The 19,604-nt window shown below is 47.5% G+C and overlaps 4 protein-coding genes across 4 annotated transcripts; 2 read left to right on the top strand and 2 right to left on the bottom strand.

Moving 5' to 3' along the window:
• Nucleotides 1-12: 12 nt before the first annotated feature.
• On the top strand, nucleotides 13-627 carry EPUS_03170 (uncharacterized protein; the record flags this gene model as incomplete). The annotated part of the gene is made up of 1 exon (XM_007789600.1): nucleotides 13-627. One exon carries the CDS (start codon nucleotides 13-15, stop codon nucleotides 625-627), a length of 615 nt encoding a protein of 204 aa, XP_007787790.1.
• Nucleotides 628-3,142: 2,515 nt separating this feature from the next.
• EPUS_03169 (uncharacterized protein) lies at nucleotides 3,143-4,615 on the top strand (the record flags this gene model as incomplete). The annotated part of the gene is made up of 1 exon (XM_007789599.1): nucleotides 3,143-4,615. One exon carries the CDS (start codon nucleotides 3,143-3,145, stop codon nucleotides 4,613-4,615), a length of 1,473 nt encoding a protein of 490 aa, XP_007787789.1.
• Nucleotides 4,616-8,647: 4,032 nt separating this feature from the next.
• EPUS_03168 (uncharacterized protein) lies at nucleotides 8,648-9,910 on the bottom strand (the record flags this gene model as incomplete). The annotated part of the gene is made up of 1 exon (XM_007789598.1): nucleotides 8,648-9,910. The coding sequence occupies one exon, from the start codon at nucleotides 9,908-9,910 to the stop codon at nucleotides 8,648-8,650; it is 1,263 nt and encodes a 420-aa protein (XP_007787788.1).
• A 118-nt stretch (nucleotides 9,911-10,028) lies between these two features.
• Nucleotides 10,029-14,803, bottom strand: EPUS_03167 (uncharacterized protein; the record flags this gene model as incomplete). Its single annotated transcript, XM_007789597.1, has 3 exons — nucleotides 10,029-10,401; nucleotides 12,778-13,476; nucleotides 13,539-14,803. The coding sequence occupies 3 exons, from the start codon at nucleotides 14,801-14,803 to the stop codon at nucleotides 10,029-10,031; spliced, it is 2,337 nt and encodes a 778-aa protein (XP_007787787.1).
• Nucleotides 14,804-19,604: the final 4,801 nt, after the last annotated feature.

Genomic DNA, 19,604 nt, shown 5'->3' with positions numbered 1-19,604 from the left:
CTTCTGGTACTGATGGACGGTCCCAGCAATGCCTCCGCCAGACAAGGCACTCAACGTAACGGAAGGACACATGCACCAGCGGCCACCGAGGCTACAGATCAAATCAATCATGACCCCAACAATAACAATATAACAGAGAATGTGCGCGCTATCATTGCTGAGGACGGGCTGCTGGGTGTTATCATGCTTCTCATCTTCACACCACTGTTGGTTCTGATTATGCTATTCGGCGTACTATTGGAGCTGAATAAGTGCATGGGAAACATCGCTCCTCCATGGTACAAGATGTACATGGATGCATGCAGAAAATGTTCGGCGCCGGTGCTCGATTTCATCATCTCCGTGGTTTTGATGTTGCTGGACGCTCTGTGTGTCATCTTCAACCGAGCGCTGCTTACGAAGCTCTTTCTTATTGTCCCTCTCACGACTGTCATCCTACATGGAAGGAGTTTTCTTCGTGGTGAGAGTGGCGTACTTGCTACCCTAGTTGCAAACGACCTCATCTACTTGGTGATAGATGTTATGATCAGAGGAATCGGCCGGTTTGAGCACTCCGGGATCGCAATCTTCATACTTATAGAACTTGTATTTGGGATGGGAAGCGGTAATCTGATCAAGCGGGATTGAGGTTTCTGAGAGAGAAACGGGGAGGTGTTGAAACCTGAGCATGCTGATGACCATACTGGGCATGCAGGGGATTGGCTCAAGGGAGATTGCTGCAGTTCTTGAGCGGTGACTGGAGGAAATAAATGTACAGAGGGGCAATGTTGAGCCTTATCGTTGCACCACAATATGAAAGCTCTCATGTTCTGGTGGAGCAAATTTGAATTGGAGACTCTGGGCCAATGCTGGCAATTACTGAGTGGCTACCTTCGGTGTGTGGCCAAGCACAATCCCATGTTTGTCCTCATTTTCATCGATGTGCATTGTTCTCTGTCCCACCTCTCTGCCATTCTTTCTGATCTCTTTCCTGCTCTCACCTATCTGGGCGATTTCTTTCACACACCTGCCGGGAATACAGTGCATTCAGTCCTGGGGAACAACAATGCCTCTGAAAGCCACCATGCAGTAATGTCACGGTACACTGGCAACCATGCACATGTAAGCCTCACCACGACGAGCCTTTGCAGTTCGTTGAGACGCAGCCCTTGCAGTTCGTTGAGACGTAAGTTAGCCCTTGCAGTTCGTTGAGACTCGAATAGTGTCCAGATGTGGACCTCCCTCCAAGCAGTGAGACATTTTTCATCGAGCGGGTCAACGTTTTTCCAGTCCGGGGCCTTTTTGAAGGTCTAGACTTTCTAGGCCATTTCTAGCGTGGAAAATTAGAGTGCGGCTGCTGGCAAGGTTTCACTACGTACATGCGACACCTCGACTACTCATAGTTACTACGTTACAACAGAGTAATCTTAACCAGGTGGAGCTGTTGCGTGCACCTGACCTCTTCCTGCCACCATTTTGGTCTGACATGGCTGCCGGTAGATCTTCGCTCTCCGCACTCCAGACTCCTTGCGTAGCCGAACGGTTCATTGCATCACGGTGCAGCTTGTTCTCTGGCCCACCTCGTTCCTTGCTACGTGTAATGCAGGTCCGCCAAGGGTTTACGAAATCGTGGCCCAAAAGTAGTTAAAATCCGCCAAGTGACTCTTCGCCAGGATACCAGTACGTTAAGGGAATAAATCTGCCTTGACACTTGTTCTTGTACAGTACTGGACGTAGTGTCATTCTAAACATTCCAAGGGCTGAACGCCACAAGAAATGTCACTACTAAGTCGCTTAAGCAACTACTACTCGTAGGATGCACTGATCCTGAAATCAGACAGCTGGTGGCTAAGGGTCATCCAAAGCCTCACTGCTTAGGGTCTATACAGGTCTGAAGCTCATGGAGAAGCATTCAAATGACACAGTTGCTAAGAGTATACCTCTTGGCACATATACCTTAGCGTATTTCAACTACTAGTACTACTAACTTAGTACTTAGTACTGAGGGGGCACGACTCTTGACAGAGCAGATGGCGCTAGCCACTGGGACCTCTCATGATTCATGTGCTGCCTGCATAACAAGCAACCGGGTCGGGCGGTTACGAAGATAAGACCTACAATGACTCAGGAAGCTTTACCACACGCAAGGTCGCCATCGAAATGCATTTCGCTGGTTATACAATATCGACTATATTGCCACTGTCCTTGCCTAGTGCCTAGCCGCAAGAGCTAAAACCTCAAAACTATGTAGTAATCTTATCACCAAAGTCGTAAGTACTATTGGCTCATGTGTTATGGTTATGGGTTTGTGATAGTACTTCGGCATGGCAGTTGACAAGCACAGACTGCGCTGGAGTACGGTGGACAGACGATACTGCTGTGATACAATCAAAGGTGGCTTCAGCGCTGCTGTTCTCAACCAGAGATTTTAGACAGGCCCACAGATGTGGTTCCATTACAGCATCTCGCTCAAATATTCGCAAGCAAACGTCGAGTGGCAAAGCATCTGAGTGGATGAAAAAAAAGAGCGCATCACGAAATCCAGGCGGATAATCAGTTTTTCCGAGACGATCGAACCAGCTAGCTCGACGTGGTAATTGCTACATCGGTCAAGGCTTAGCAGAGGGTAAGCCCCGGCAAAGTTCTCAACCAACGCTTGGGGCCACACAGAAAACTCTAAATTCCGAGGTCACGAGCTTTGGTGGCATCTGCGCACCATACAGCAAGCTGGACTGGTCCTTTGACGGAATGGTTCGATGATCCTCCACCTTTTGATGTGGGGAAGACATGACGGGTCAACGCTTTCTTTCTCAGCTATGCTACTTGCATATGCTCAGGCCCCCGCCACGACTAGGTTAGGCTCTTGGCCTGGAGTCGAGATGGGGTGATGACATCTGTTCAGGCAATAAGAGACGACCAGGCAATCTCCGTGAGGAGGAAATGTCTATATAACCGTGGTGGGCGCGCATGAAATATGGAGATCAGCAGTACGATATTCTCGCTACAGGGATAGTCATCTTGTCGATCTGTTGCACGGCATATATTTTCTGCCTTTACCCCTCTCGGTCCTTGGTACATGCATGAGCTTTCCATTGAGAGGAATATCCCAGCACCGAAACTACCCTTTCTTCCCCAGAGAAGCTCCTTGCATCCTAGGTTCACCATGGGGTACAAAGAAGAGCCTGAGATTGCGGACGTCCTGCAGCAGAGACGCCCATCCAATGTGGAGGCCATGCAGCAATTGCATCGCAAGAGTGTGTCCAACAAGGGATTGACCGGCGCCTCCGCCCTCACGGTCAAACAATCCATCGTTCCAATCACCCTGGTCACCGTTCTCTTCTTCCTGTGGGGGTTCGCATATGGTCTCCTGGATGTGCTCAACGCCAAATTCCAAACCTCACTCAACATCACCGCCGCCCGAGCTGGTGGTCTCCAGGGCGCATATTTCGGGGCTTACTTCATTGGACCCCTCACCTATTCTGGCTGGATTGTGCGAAAATTTGGCTACAGGTGGACCTTCATCGCCGGGCTCAGCATCTATGGTGTTGGTGCTCTGATGTTCTGGCCTTCAGCGGTATACCGATCATTCGGTGGCTTCTGCGGCGCTCTCTTCATTGTCGGCTCTGGTCTCTCCACCCTCGAGACCTCCGCCAACCCCTTCATCGCAACCTGCGGCCCGCCCAGACTCTCCGAGTTCCGTCTCGAGCTCTCCCAGTCCTTCCAAGCCGTCGGCTCCGTCATCGCCCCCCTTCTCGCTTCGCGCGTCTTCTTCAAGAGAGTAGGGGATACCGACCTCAGTAACGTACAATGGACCTACCTCGGCATCGCCGTCTTCGTCTTCCTCCTCGCCGTCGTCTTCTTCTTCGCCCCAATCCCCGAAGTCACCGACGCCGACATGGCCCTCCAAGCCGAGCAATGCTCCGACCTGACCGGCTACGTCGACAAGCCCCTCCGCAAGCAATACAAGCTCTTCTTCGGTGTCGCCGCGCAGTTCTGCTATGTAGGGGCCCAGGTCGGCGTCGCTTCACAGTTCATCCGCTACTCGGAGGAATCAGCCGGCATCACCGAATCACAAGCCTCAGACCGTTACGCCATCGGCCAAGCTCTCTTCGCCATAGGTCGGTTCGCCGCCGCCGGACTCTTCATGTTCATCAAACCCCGCTGGGTGCTGCTTGTCTTCATGAGCGCAATCATGATCTTCATCGCGCTGTCCATGGGCATCTTCGGCGAAGCGGGCGTGGCCATGCTCTCGCTCGTCCTCTTCTTCGAGTCCTGCATCTTCCCCACCATCTTCACCCTCGCCATCCGCGGCCTCGGTCGTCACACGAAGCGTGGCTCTTCGTGGATAGTTGCCTCTGTCTGCGGCGGCGCTTTCTTCCCCGCCATGACGGGCCTTGCGGCCGATGCGTCCGATTACCACAAGGCGATGGGTGTGCCATTGGCCGGGTTTGCGGTAGCGTTTGCCTATCCCATATATCTGAATACGATGTGTGCTAGGGAGTTGGATGGATTCCGTGATACCAAGATTGGGTATCATGATGAGAGGAGGGGCACTGTGATTGGTGATATTAATGATGAGGCGGAGATTGAGGCCATGGAGAAGCGTGCGGCGAGTCGCGATATGGGCAAAGTTTGAGTGTAGGGAAAATCGGGGTTGGTGGAGCTAATTGGCCTTTTGGGGGGAATTGATGCGATACGTGTTTGATGAGTTCTATAATTGTACAGTAAGGCAGTACCATGTTACGCTGTCATATACTACCCAATCGATCGTTGCAAGAACAAATACTGAAATTCCACCGATGATCATTTCGAACTCTTGGACTTCTTCCCTCTTTCTTCTGCTATCCCCCCCGTTAGAACTGCTAAAGGGTTTTTTAATCTCCTTTTCTCCCTCCTCTTAGCGTTCAGCATGCTTTTTTTTACCTTGCCCACTCAATGCTTCCACGTCATCCTTTCGCTTGTTAGATCATATTCCAACTCTGGGCATTTTGCGGGATAGTACTTCCAGGACGGAGTGAGGAGATTGCCTTGAACTATAAGTTGAGTGGCCACGAGATCAGTGTTCAATGGTCGACACTGGCGCTATGTCACGAGACCCTAAGTTCCCGAGTCATGGGCGTAGGTTCTTAAGTGAGGGGAGAGAAGGGAAGACAAAGGAGTATTAGGGAAAGGATAGAATCTTGCCGATATGGGTGTCTGAGAAATTGGAGTATTTGGTGTCGAAACAGATTGCCTGTACAAACATTGAACTGTCCCTGTCCCGATGCTTTTTCCGCTATCTCGTACTCCGTATAATAGTCAACTCATGTTCCGTTTCTCATCACCCTGTCCGACCTTTCTCGATCGACGTTTAGAGCTGCATACCTAAAGCAGCAGCAGCTCATGGGGCTCACTTTGCTGAAACCGACCAGTCTTGAGAGTCGGTCAGCGGACAGCATCTTTCCTTTTTCGTGACGCGTAGGCTCCTCGGTTACGGGTAAGATTCTTGAACGGTACTTGGCGAGTAGCGGTGTTCTATTTCGGTAAAGGATGTCTGGTGCCGGTGTGTCGGGTTCATGCGAACGCTGGCAGACGGTAGAGGGAGTAGCCTGTGGGAGAAGGTATCGGATGACACAGAAGGAGCAAATAAAGGTCGGACATGTAGAACATACCTTCCTTGTCGTCTCGATCCCGCACAGGATATTCAATCTCTCAACCAGCTCCAGACAAGCCTTCAAGTTTGTGGTGAGATGGATAAGTGATTTAAGGTCAATGTCTGGTCGCCACTCAAGGTGTCACAGCCCCCTCAGGGTGTTATGAGCAGCTGGAGCAAAGCAGTTGTCGCACTGTATCCAATCAAATGCTTAGCAAACATCTAAGGATATTTTCAATAGAATAACAATGGTCTTGGCGGACACTCAATCTGGACGAGAATTCAAGTAAATCCCTAGAAACATGTTGCTTACTGGGATCTGACTCGATTTGAAAAAACAGTTAAACAAAGCAAGTCCCAGCCGGGTTTTAATCAAATAGTCAAAGCAAACCAGGGCCTCGGTTTGCTTTATTTGATTTGATGGATATCCTGCGTTGTCGAGAACGCGGAACTGGATTCCTCTGGCTACCAAGACTAAGCTTCCTACCCGCCAAAGGGAGATTCATGAGGGCCGTATGAAACCGAGCAAATTTCAGCTACCTGTGGATTTCGCTCTTCTGCGGCGAGGCGGTGGGGAGTAATCTGGAGGAGCGCTGGGAGCGCTGGGAGCAGATACTGCTTGCATGTTCCGTACCGGCGAAAACCGACCTGGAACAGCAGAGACGTTGTGCACGATATCCATCGGCCGCGAGCGAGGGCTTTCGTCTTGAGGATCATCCAATCTCCTCTTCGTGAGAAAGGGGTCTTCCAGTGGCTGGTCCCATTTTGCCGTCCTGTTGTTTATGCCAGCTATGTACCTGCAAATATCAGGCGATAACTCGAGTCTACGTCCATCTGGATCTCTCGCCTCGCTATGTCGGTGTCATCGATTGGTCTGAAGTGGACACAGTGGTAATACGAACCTAAGTAAAGCCGCCTCTTCATTATACCTTTGTTGCAGCTGAGCTCTACTCTCGTTCAGCTGTTCTTTGCGACTCCTTTTACGACTTTGGATAATAAAATCCTTATAGCTTCCGGCGCGCAAGAGCCCTCGATGGAACCCTGATCTTTCTACCCCCAGACGAAAAAGTTTCTCATATCTATCATTAAGATTCTTGTCGCCCACGCAACCATGTATGTTATCTCGAGCAACCTGGTCATATTCTTTCTGGGCATTTAATCGACCGTCTGGGTAGGAATTCTTCATGATAGAACAGACGAACAATAACCTTGTGGGGAGGACTATGTCAAGAAAACCGAAGAACTGGGGATATTGCGAAGACAACAAAGGCCAGGACCAAATCACGTAGTATCTACAACGGTCTGACGTTGATGTCCTAACCTACGGCGACAGCAGCATGAGAGACTTGTACGCATTGAAACACATGAGACAGAACTGAAGCATGCCGGCATTACAGGAGTGATGACTATGCATACACTTCCGCGTCGTTTGGTTAGTAGCCAATCAGATGAATGCCAGGCCACATAGCATTGACAGCATCAGTATGAACGGTGTCGACGATATCAGACCCTACTTGGGAGCAAAGAAGTCATGGAGTAGTTATTTAAATTTTTGGGTTCCAAAACTTCAAGTGCTTTGGCTGACTAAATAAGCCTTCCGGAGAGCCCGGAAAAACAAGATACTCCGGAAGAAGAACTTCGCACTAATACTCTCTAGTCTGCTTAGACATGTGCCCTGGCCCTTTTTCCCCCCCGGGACAGACATACTTCCGTGGGCCAAAATATCCCCAAATCCCCTATAAGTTGGGAAGGAAGTGGCAAATCCTGCGACTGCCCCCAAGGCCAGGGGAGGAAGTGAAAAGGGGCATTGAATTCGACGCAGGAGTAACAGATTGAGCGAGATGAGAGAATGAATGGATGCATATAAATGAGAATGTATATCACATTATGCAGGCTGACTACTCTTAATTGAGTCAGTAAGTAGTGACCACACACGATGCTAAACCTGAGAACATTACTATTTTCATCAACGTATCCATCAAATCAGATAAAAAAATCTCGTACCCCATTTGATTTGTCTACCTACTACTAATTCCAGAGGCCGATTTGATTTGACTCATTTGACAAATGAGTCAAATGTTACTAGTAGTAAGCAATGTTTTGTCAAGAGGACTGCCTTTTCGTAAATATTCATCTCACAAAAAAAGTCACATCAAAAACAACCCCGAATATTTGAAATAATTTACTTGTCCGCCAAGACTGAATTGATCCGACAAAAGCACGGATTTAGGTCACCTGCCAAGCATTTGATATGGTTTAATTGATTCAATTTGATTCAAATGCACACACTGGTTTTTATGCCAACAGACTACAGTAATGCACGCACAGTCAGTGCGGGAACACCATGGTACTTTGCACCAGAATTTCTTGAAGGAAGGCGTCGAGAACTAAGCGGTAGCTGGGCGTCAAGGGTTGACCGTGTCTGACAGTCTCCGGAGACGTCTCTACACGCTGAGGTGCTAAAGCACTGCAGCATACCGTCCAGATCAAAATTCCAGGCTTTAGTTAAGCGGCTCAATCAGCGCTAAGCTCTGACTGAGGCAGCTTGAGTTCTACACAGGAAACAACTCCCTCCATACCCATGGAAGCAATCATCTAACCGAGTATATCAAGTGAAGATGTCCACCGGCCCTTCCGCTAAAGACCTGTCATCCAGGTAAATATCTTTGTATCACTCCGTGGGAAAGCGGCTGTTCGTCGTCCCATTTGCCTTTCTGACTATAGCCATTCTCGTTTTTTCTTTCCGAATCTAAAACGAAGATCTGGGGGAATATATCTGTTCTTACAGGGCGCCTCTCTGGTGTATGCCTTGCTCTTCAAGGTTGAGCTCCCTAGAGATGGTCCCCCCGGGACCAGCGTGGTTGTTCCAATATATCGGAGTGATATAGTGCTCCTGTGCCCACTCCTTATAGCTGTGCATATGGAAGATAATGAAAAAGAAAGCAGCCAAGCAACAACGCCTTGACTGCCTCTTATAAAAAAGAAGTTCTTCGATCCGGAAAGATCGGATTCCTCAAACTGTTGGTCTACTGAGAATCAATCCTCTCGCTCTTCCTTGGCTCCAATACTGATTTCCTCATTCAAAGCGCCAGCATCTTTCAACATCTGTACTATCTTGTTATGACCTCTTTCTGATGCCACCATGAACGCGCTATCACTATACCAATAATGAGCATTTACATCAGCTCCCGCGTCTATCAATATCTGCACCGTCTTGTCATGACCTCCTGCTGCTGCTGCTCGTAATGCGCCTCGAGCGTTTATATCAGCTCCTGCATCTATTAATACCCGTACTATCTTGTCGTGACCTCCTGCTGATGCAGCTTGTAATGCATTGTTACGATAGCTGCTTGGAATATATGCACCACCTCCTGCACCTATCAGCATCTGTACTATCCTGTCATGACCTCCCGCTGATGCTGCCCGTAATACACCATAAACATTTGCATCAGCTCCAGCCTCTATCAATATCTGCACCGTCTTGTCATGACCTCCCGCTGATGCCGCCCGTAATACACCGTGAGCATTTACATCAGCTCCAGCCTCTATCAGTATCTGCACTATCCTGTTGTGGCCTTCTGCTGATGCCACCTGTAATGCACCGTGAGCATTTGCGTCAGCTCCCGCATCTATCAACATCTGTACTATCTTGTCATGACCTTCTGCTGATGCCGCTCGTAGTGCACTTTTATGATATCCACTTTGAATATTTGCATCACCTCCTGCATCTAGCAGTATCTGTACCGTCTTGTCATAACCTCTTAATGATGCCCCCCGTAATGGGCTACCAAATAATTCATGTTGACTGTTCACGTCGGCTCCCGCATCCACCAATATCTGCACTATCTTGTCATGACCTTTCATTGATGCCGCCTGCAGTGCGTTGCCATCTGACCCACCTCGAGCATTGATCAAATCTCTTATCTCGCTTCCGTGTTCTTCACAGATATTGATTAGCTTATACAGAACCTCATCAAGCCCCAGCAATGACGCGTAGTACACTGGAGATGCAATGTGGCTTCGGTCACGCGAAAACTGTACCACTGTATCCCATGGCTTATCCAAATCGTGAAGTTGCATGCAAGTGTAAAAGGAGTCTTGCCGGTGTCGAAACATCATAAAGATCAGATCGTCGAGTCGTGACTTCATGGCCCCAGCGTTGATGTAGTGGTGATACCAAAACCTGGCGGGATGTGTTGGGAGCGGTGCATTCGCGGCGGTATATTCGGCGAGCGGTGCATTCGGCGTTTGGGTCTTGGCGGGTTTTACGTCATACAAATTACTAGTAGATTTGCCCATCATGACCATTTGAATAACATGAAGATTTCGCACAGAAATGTACACTATTTTTATTAATACTGATATGACTTCCCTATAAGGAAATGGATATACAAAACGTGGTGTTGCAGAAATAGCTCTATCGCTCTGCCTCTCTGCCTGCTCTGCCCCTGCCCCTGCCCTTGCCCTGCCCTGTACCCCGTTTTGGCGCCTTTTCGGCCTCTAATGCTTTCATTGTGGGCGCTCTCTTGCGGCCAGCTCTCGATTGCGTCATCACTGCTGGCGCCGTTGAGAGAGGGGGTATAAATGCCTCATCTAGAGCTTCTTCTTCCTCTTCTTCTTTTTCTTCATCGTCAGGAGTTGGGAAGGACCGATCAACCGTTGTGGTGGTGGTGGCGATGGTGACGGCGCCGGCGGCAGATCCACGAGGAGGGGTATCAAGGACGCTCTCCACGTTAACAGGAGCTGTAGACGGAGGAGGAGGAGGAGGAGAATAAGCAGGAGCAGGAGGCCTTGTAAAGGGTATTAGCCCTGTTATTAATAAAGCTTTAAGGGCTATATTAGCCTCTTAGTGTGCCTCCTGAGCAGCAGCCTGCTCTCTATTATTAGCGTCACGCTCTGCTACCTTAGCTTCTGTTATAAGTCACTTATTAACCCTATCATGACTCTTGAATTACCTATTTTATCCTGACCTTTTAACAGCATCAGGCATTCGAGTATTAAGGTCATCCTTCTTAAGCTTATCAGCAAAATCAACAAGGCCTTTCTGTGCGTTTATAGCTGCTTGATCATAACGCGTATAAGCGTAGCTAGTAAGAGCCTCCCTAGCCTTAAGGATTTGCAGACCAAGCCTTGTAATCTGATTCCTATTAGGAGAAATATAAGGGTGCTGTAAGTAGGAAGCAGAATTTTGTAAAGGAGACGTTAGTAAGGCAAAAGTATGATATATTAGTATCTATTTAGTAATATAAATAGGGCTCACTATTAATTTACCAACAAGGGTGTACTAAGGATTAAGGGATAAGAGCCCCCTATCTTTGAATAATTATGCAAGATAATGCTTGTAAAGGAGGCTAAAACAAACAAGTAACTCACATTCAGAGCAGAAGGGCGTAGGGCGTAAAGAGCCATTATTTATCTCCTCTTTTATAGCCTCCTATTTAGGGGATATCTTCGAAATAGTGAAAAACGATATAGTATCTGCTAGAAGAATAAATGCTTTCGAATTAAGTATATAAGGTAATCTACCTTTATTTTGAGCCTCTTCCTTAGATAGCTACTTTAATTTCGACTATATCGTCTTACTAAGTCAACGACTAGCCTTCTATACTTAGTTGCTTATTAAGAATATCTGTAGTACTTGAATAAAGACTCTTAGAATGTTGATTCAAATAAGCGCCCAAATTCGGATACTTATGTGTATAGATTCATAGAAATTGCGTCTCTTTAAGGCCCTAGAAATTGTGTAAATACTTGATTTTGTCTAGTCTTAATTTCGAGAGTAGATTTCAGCTCTATTAGCCTCTAAATCAGCATAAGTATTACTTTTAATAAAGGTCTATAATAATAACTTTATTTCTTTCTGAATCTCCTTAAGATAACCCTTATTAGTAAGCCTTTTTTCAATATTCTTAATTGTATGCTAGTTACAAAACTAGAGAATCATATTTAGAAGAGATATTAGTATTAATGCTCTTATTCTAGCAGCTTAGTCACTAACAATAACGCGTGATATAGGTATCAGAGGCGTAAAAACGTGCTTTTTGAGGCTATTAAAGATGAAGTCAAGGAGAGCTATGATTCTGAGTAAGCGAATAATAATAAGCTTACGAACGTTAAGTTACAATTAATTATATTAGTAGTAATAATAAGTACAAGATTTAGAGCGTTTATTTAAAAGGTACCATCAACAAATAAAGTCTAATCTACTATAAAGCGTTAAGCATACTGAATTTGCTTAGGATGAGCAAACTAGACTTGTTATAACTGCCTATTAACAACAGTATCAGTTTAAGAATCAATCTCCTCTTTAATTCAGCATTCAAAGATGAATCTAGCCTCCTCAAGAGCAACAATAAGGCCAGCGAATTCGGTATGCTTAGCAGAAACAGCACAAGATCGAATGTTATAGTAGGTATTACGATCCAGAGGAAAACTTATCTGCTTAAGCACTCTAAGGGCTACAGAATATGAGATATTAGCCGTACGAAGAGACCTACCTAGCGTCAAAGCAGGCAGAAATACAGGCAGCGTTTTAACATGCTCTTTTCTGTATCTTAACGGATTCGCAGCCATTAAATGGCTATAAGAATCGCTAAAGATCCCTAGAACAAGGCCATATATGCCAGATCCACGCTTGCCAACTTGTTTATACGCAAGATAGACCATGTAAGGACAGCTGTAAGCGTTAATACTAGTCGCTTCTTGCTTGCGACAGCTAGTAATTCGATTCTCCTCGTCTCTCTCCACATGTTGCTCTAAATGACGAGTATCTAGGGTATTATCTCCGTGATGAATACAGCGAAATTCGAACCGCAGGCGCGCTTGCTTCATGCTACCACTTTTGCGTACAATAGCAAAACCCTGCAATAATGCCCAGCCCTGGAGCCGCTCTTGACAGATATCTGGGTTCTCAAAGACCTCGCCGTCGACAGGGGCGAGCAGGAAGGAGGAGGGGAAGGACCGTACGCGCGCTTCGAGCTGCGCTTTTACATGCTCTGGGCACTCAGGATGAGCAGTCCATAAAGGGGTGGCCATGGCAACGACGATAGCAAGATACTACACCAAGAATATCTATCTCAATACCTATTTAGGAAGTAACAGATAGCTCAGAATCGTTTTGGCAATGAGGGAAAAAATTATTGAGAACTATCAGGAACACTTCATACAAATTACTATGGTGAATTCCCGCCAAGACCCAAACGCCGAATGCACCGCTCGCCGAATATACCGCCGCGAATGCACCGCTCCCAACACATCCCGAAAACCTGGCAGCAAAGCGAGCTAATGGAAACTCCTCAAGCGCGGTTTGGTCTAGGGTTCCGCTGGACAGCCCCGGTTCCAGTAAGTATACAAGACATATTTCCGCTATCTCTGCATGTGCTGAGGCACTTTCTAAGGCAAATGCGTCTGCTTGTTGCTCACGGATGCGATCAGATTCGAGGTATTCTTGTACCGAAAAGTGAGCGATACGTAGTGTCGGCACTATCCGTTCTATTTCCTTGCTTCCATCAGAATCAACATGTGTCTCATTGTTTACCTTGGCGCCTACATCGATCAGCCCGGGACATAACAGGCGGAAATCGTCAGCATCGTGTAGTCGACGTCGGAGATTCAGGCCTGCCGGCTCGTGAAGCTGGATGGCGACTGCATCTATGAGTTCTTGGACTGCCAATGGTCGGGATGAGAAGCACAATAGAGTCAGAATTCGTCGGGCGTCTTCAATCCAGCTCTTGTTTATGCTACACAAGATTCGCTCGTATGTCTCGTCCAAAGTCCGTGGTAATGATTGCAGGCACTGATCAAGATAATATTCACTCTGTGGACATTCCATGAGAGACTTGAGTTGGCACTCAACCCAACGAAATCTATGTTTTCGTCAGTCAATGTCTGCCGATATCTAATACAAATACAGTGCTCGATGACGTACACTCCTTGAGATCGTTCAGCCAATAATTTTTGGATCCGGTCATGATACGCACGTAACTTTCGGAGCTTCCGGTTAGTATTCAATTGATCCGAGATAAAGTAGCTGATATCCTGGTCAATTTCGGCATTCCTCATGGTTACATCTTCATCCTCTAAAGGACTCAGAGAGTCACGAATATCAGGCTCGTCTCGGCTAGTCACCAGTACGTGCAGCCTTGTCAAGGACCAGTTTAGCATAGTTTCTATCGCATCCAGAACCTGCTCTCGTTGACTCTCGTCCAGTGCGTCAAGCAGGATATACACCTGATTGAACTTCTGAACGAGTTGTCGGAGATGCGATATCAGAAGTGTTACCGGAGGGACGCTCGTGCTGTAGGAACCATGTAGACGAGCTAGGTCTGTCTGGGGATCGGACAGTTGACCTGATAGCTGTAAGATCAGTGCTCGTAGCATAGCAGACTCGTCTTGTTTAGACTCATCGTTAAATGTGAAATAGAAAAACGCAATGCCAACGCCGGGATCAGACCGTTTGTGACGAAAGGTGTACTGGATGGCAGTCGAACATAAGACCGATTTCCCACATCCTGCAAATCCGTTGAGCCAGAGAAAAGAGTTATCCCGAGTCAACCAGTTCTTGAAGGCGGATCCCTTGACGAACCAGATGCCTCTCCCTGGATGGCGTTTAGCGCACGCGGCGTTATGATTGATCGTTACGTCTGGGGCGTTGAACCAGGTACGGATTGTCGCTGAGACCTGAGTCGCTCTCACGACCTCGAGAAGCGACTTGAGTTCGGCGATATCGTCCTGGATGTTTTTGTGGTCTCGGAGCTGTAGTACGTCTAGCGCTAGTGATAAAATCTGAAGTATCTCGCCAATGGCTTCATCAAGTTTCTGCAGGGTACTTTGACGGAACGGGTACGCTGCTCGGCGGCCAGTGGCTCTGATAGTGGCATTGATGCTGGTGGCAGATGCCTTCTCACATTTCTTACACTCTTCTTCGAGTTCGTGGATAAGCTCGTCGCATTGGTGGATGGAAGATTCGATATTCTTAATCAGATCCTGTTCATTTGGCTGAAAGGTGCGACTCTGGAGTGTAGCCTGAATAAGTTGGAACGTGCTCAAGAGGGTTTGAAGTTTCGCTGTCGTTCGAGTCGCGTCAATCTCTTGGCCTTTGTAAGAAGTATAAAACTTGACGAGAGATCCTGTCACTTGGACCCCTAACGAGATCAACCCCGCGATGCCAGCCGCAGCGGAAAACGGGTCCATCATCGCATGAGCTCCGGTATTTCCAGTGAGACTATCAACAACTAGTTTTCGATACAAGGGCCTGGCGTCCCCCAAAGCGCCAGTAAGTCTTGACCCCTCGGTGATGATAATGACTGGCACTGGCCTAGGAGCCAGATAGACTAATGCTCTTTTAGTAAGATCTACATTCCTCAATCCTGCATCACCTACCAAATTCCTAGCTTTGAGCCAACAACACTATGCTCCTACCGTAGTAAGGAATCAGCTTGTAGAAGGTGAGCACTTTGAACAGGTTCTGGGTTGCTGCTCAATAAATGGAAGAGTCGACTGAGGACTCGATGATAAGTCTCTCCAAGGATGGACAGAGTTAGGTCGTATGTGGACTAGACCAAGGACTACCCCATAGAAGGACAGGGGTAAAGAGAGCGCACGCTTCTTACGCAGTAGGCTTTCATCAAACGCCGAAGAGCTTTGCTTTGATTGATTATGTAGTCGGAATCCGTGATTTGCAATTGTTTGGCTGATTTGTCAAATCGAGTCAAATCTCAAACTTGCATTCTCGTCCGGATCAAGTGTCCGCCAAGACTATTTTTATTCTGACGAAAATATTTCAAAATACCAAGAGACTTTTCTGCCGAGACTTCAATTTGACTAATCTGTCAAATCTAGGGAGGCCAATTTGCTTTGATGAAAGCATCAATTTGATTTGATTTATTTGACTATTTTAATGCGATGAACACTCTGGTGTCACCCCAACACTTACATTTATTACTTATGACTAGAAACAGGGTACGAAAAGCAGCGTCTGATTGAAACCCGATTTGTACGTCCCCATCGCTCTCAATCTCCATTGCACCGTAGCTGAGTGAGGTTGGAAAGGGACTGTACTATAGTATGTATCAGGCTGTACAGAGAGTACCTATCGACCAGATTCGAAAGTCTGGCCAGCCTCGTACGGGTGCTCCGCCCTTGCTGCTAGCAATACCACGGCAAATTTGGACATGCTCTTGCGATTATGTTCCGAGGCTTCAGCGCAAGCAGTGGCCTCTTTGGGTGGAGCGGGGCTCATCAGCATTTAGCAACCTCCTTCGCAAACTCACTATTGCCGGCATCAAGCCTGATTCAAGCATCAAGAAGAAAGCTATGGGTTGTCCGGGACAGGAAGAAGTTTCATGAGCTCCTCACCGAAGTGAAAGATCTGATTGACGGATTGCATCTCGACCGCTATGCGACAAGAGAGGACCTTCATTCATCGAATACAGCAGGTTGAAGATGTCGATACTCTGCACTTTGTTTCCAGCGTTGGCACCAATCTAGAGGCAGCAACACTTACACTGCTGAACATCCCCACAAACACTTGCTAAAAAAATATTTCATATCGACGTTCAAACCCCCTAGCAGGCGTGCATGGCACTGGTGATCTCTACGAAGCACCAAAGCCCGAGCTGGTGCCAACGAGTCATTTCCTACCCCTACCACCTGAGATTTGAAGAATCCTCTGTTATATGCTCTATTTCAGGCTGAAGGTCTAGCCATGGGGAGTATGTATGTAGTATGATTGGAGGTTGTGGAATATCATGCGCACATGGCGATTATGCTACATATAGTCCAGTGCGATGTTTTATGAGTCAGCCATCTTCAAGATGTATGCCGGGGCAATGATCTACTCGCTACTAAGCATTAAGACACAAAACATGGCTCTAATCGGCCGAACAACGATTAGAGTAGTATGTTTCAAGATGACTGGCAGGGTCGGGATGGCATCAAAATTGTTACCCAACTCACTCGAGACGCTCGATTTAACATGGAAAGATGGAACAAGCTTGTATGTAGACACGATCTCGTGAGTCCTCTGAGTGACGGCAAGGATCACGGATGCACTTGACAAGAGTATATCGCGATCCCCTGAACCTCTGACCTAGGGGAAGTTTGGACGAAAACTTAATCTTGGAACACACTTAACCGCACGTTTTGGAGACGCTCATGGAGAGGATTTTCGTTCCATCGAATGATGCTATCGGCTTTGAGACCTGCTACTTTACTAGCATAGCGAGGTATATACGCCCGCGGCCTATCTTACCGGGCATCGGACGCTACCTAGTCATCAAGATCGAGCTACTCTGTGGACCTACAGGGCAGCCATTTTCTCAGGGCCAGATTACAAGGATAGAAGACAGATCAGTGCTGGAAAGGCTTGACAAGGTCAAAGGAGCGAACAAATGATGGACCAGTGGGTGAAGAAGAAGCAGATTGATGTCGCCTGAACCCTCGCAGACACCGTCAACAAGTACACGCTTCATCGTGTACGAAGATTGTTGCTCCATGGTGGGAGATGCTCGTTTTCATTGAAATCTCCTCGGTTGGGGGAAGCTTCGTGCTTGACATGGCTAAACCGACCGGCACTCTCAGGTCAAGGTATCTCAAATATATCCCTCCACTTAGACAATGTCTGATACCCTCCTTCGTCTCTTCAAATTCCTAAACATCCTCCTCCCTCCTCAGGTCGGTTTTCACCGTCGCTACTGTTGGTCATCTATGCCTCTTCCAGCAGCGGGAGCATCTTCTTCATCTATACTGCGACTGGCAGCGTATGGCTTGTCCACCTCGGGGATGCACTCTTGGCGATTATGACTGCGTCTTCTGCTTCCCATTTTATCTACGCGTTTTGCGCGAGGTCGTTACACATGATTGACTGTGTTTCGAGCGGTGCTGCATAATGTATCTGGATATAGTAATGGGTGCGGAGGTCCTAGAAGGGTGTCATTGGTTGCTATCTGGCCCAAAAAAGGCTCCTGAGTCTCTCGGACCGCCATCAAAGTTAGTAATCATGGCGTTCCTGTGCGAGACTTGGCGGACGCTTGAAAAGTCACTTCTTGCTGATACTAGCATGCTCTCTGTTAGTTATTCAACTAGGTGTAACTTTTTTTTAGAAAAAACAAAAGGATAGAAGGATAGAAATATTATTTTGTGCGCTCTTTCTGCACATTCTGCGTGCGAATTCTGTGCATTTTGTGTGCATTTTCTGCAAATTCTGTGTGCATTCTGTGTGTGCATTCTGTTTTTTGATGGGGTACAGCTTGGCAAGATCCTGCAGCTTTGGCAGGCTAAAGCATTGCTTATTTTCCACCGTGAACTCAAGAGGCAGGAAAGGGGAACTTTATCCAATTAGAAAGATGATTCCCGCGGGCGGCATTTCTAAACTTACTGCACTTTGTAGCCAGTTGATCGAGCTTGGCGGTGCTCTCACATTGGAGAGATGAGATGATAAATTATATATTTTTAAACCTAGTTAGTTATTTATTGAAAAGATACAAAGAGTCAGTTCGAAAATAATACACAAAATGGTTAAATAATTCCAAATTTAAGGTTTCAAGATTTACATATAACTAACCCTTTTTAAAATATCCCTTTTCAAGAATTCTATTGAATCCACTTCACCATACTTCAACCCACCTTCAACACACTTAAACGCACTTGAATAGCATTTGAAACGTTTGCCCATCTAAGAAATGCGCTAGCAATACATCAAGTGCGTTCCAACGCTCAGAGCGCGTTCAGAGCGTACTCAAACGTACTCCAAACGCACTCCGAATACCCTCTGAGCGCCCTCCGAACGCACCCTGAACGCACTCTGAATATGCTTGGAATATACTTGAATTCATATTGAGTATCTGGTAGTGAGCATGGTAGCATCTCTAGGATGCTGGCGTCTCAACCATGCCTAAGATCTCACGAAGTCCCTGTTCCATTTCTTCCAACAGGCAATACACTTGACGGTAAACAGCTTCCTGTAATACCGAGTCTTTAAGGTCATTACACAGGCGAAGTCGCATTGTAGGCATTTCTTGGCAATGGAAGAATACTTCATACCAAGTGTCTGAGAGGCAATCGCCGTGAGTCTATATGCTTCGTCTCGGATTCGCATAATTTTGGATAATCGTACCGGTGCTGGTAAATTCCCTTTTGTGAGAGATATATATCGTCCACCTGTATTTCCACGATACGTCTACACAAGCAATCAACGAACGAATGTGTATCCGTGGCAGAGATTTGGTTTCAAAAAGCGGACACATCCCCCTCCGCCGTCCACAATCCAGCTCAACCTACAAGAATCTCTTCTTCCCCCACCTCTTATAATGCATCACCTCCCTATCAGTAGCCTGTAACTCCACATGTACGAACCTAACCAGCGCCTCATCATCGCCATACTGACCGATGACCTGTATCCCCACGTTTGCGAAATCTGTGTCTCTCGACTCCGGGGCCACCGGGGCTGGCACGCTGATTGCCGGCAGGCCAGCCAAACTGGCGGGCACGGTAAGGACGTCGTTCATGTAGGCGTCGAAGGGGGTTGAGGATTTCAAGTCAATCAGCCGAGGGGGCGGAGTGGGCGCGGTGGGGCATATGATATAGTCTACGCCCGTTTCGGTTGGGGGAGTGAGGGTAGGTGTACGGAGGGGGTTTGGAAACCTGAAGACCGAGTCGAACTCGCGTTGGACAAGGCGGCGGATCTTCTGGGCTTGGATGAAGTAGTTGTTTATCCCTGCGGAGGAGAGGGAGTAGGTTCCTAGCAGGATGCGGCGTTTGACCTCGTCACCGAAGCCGGCGCCGCGGGTGTGGGAGTAGAGGGGCGAGGTTGGGGTTTGGTCGGGCTGAGTCTCTGAATTGGAGCAGCGGACGCCGTAGCGGACGCCGTCGTATTTGGCGAGGTTAGAGGAGGCTTCGGCAGGCGCGAGCACGTAGTAGGCGGAGAGGGCGGCTTTGGTGGTGGGGAGGGAGATGGGCACGATGGTGCAGAAAGACCCTGTAGCCCTACCGTTTT

This window comes from Endocarpon pusillum (genome assembly GCF_000464535.1).
Source record: "Endocarpon pusillum Z07020 unplaced genomic scaffold scaffold1275, whole genome shotgun sequence".
In the NCBI taxonomy this organism is placed as follows: domain Eukaryota; kingdom Fungi; phylum Ascomycota; class Eurotiomycetes; order Verrucariales; family Verrucariaceae; genus Endocarpon; species Endocarpon pusillum.
This window is presented reverse-complemented; position numbering and strand designations above follow the sequence as displayed.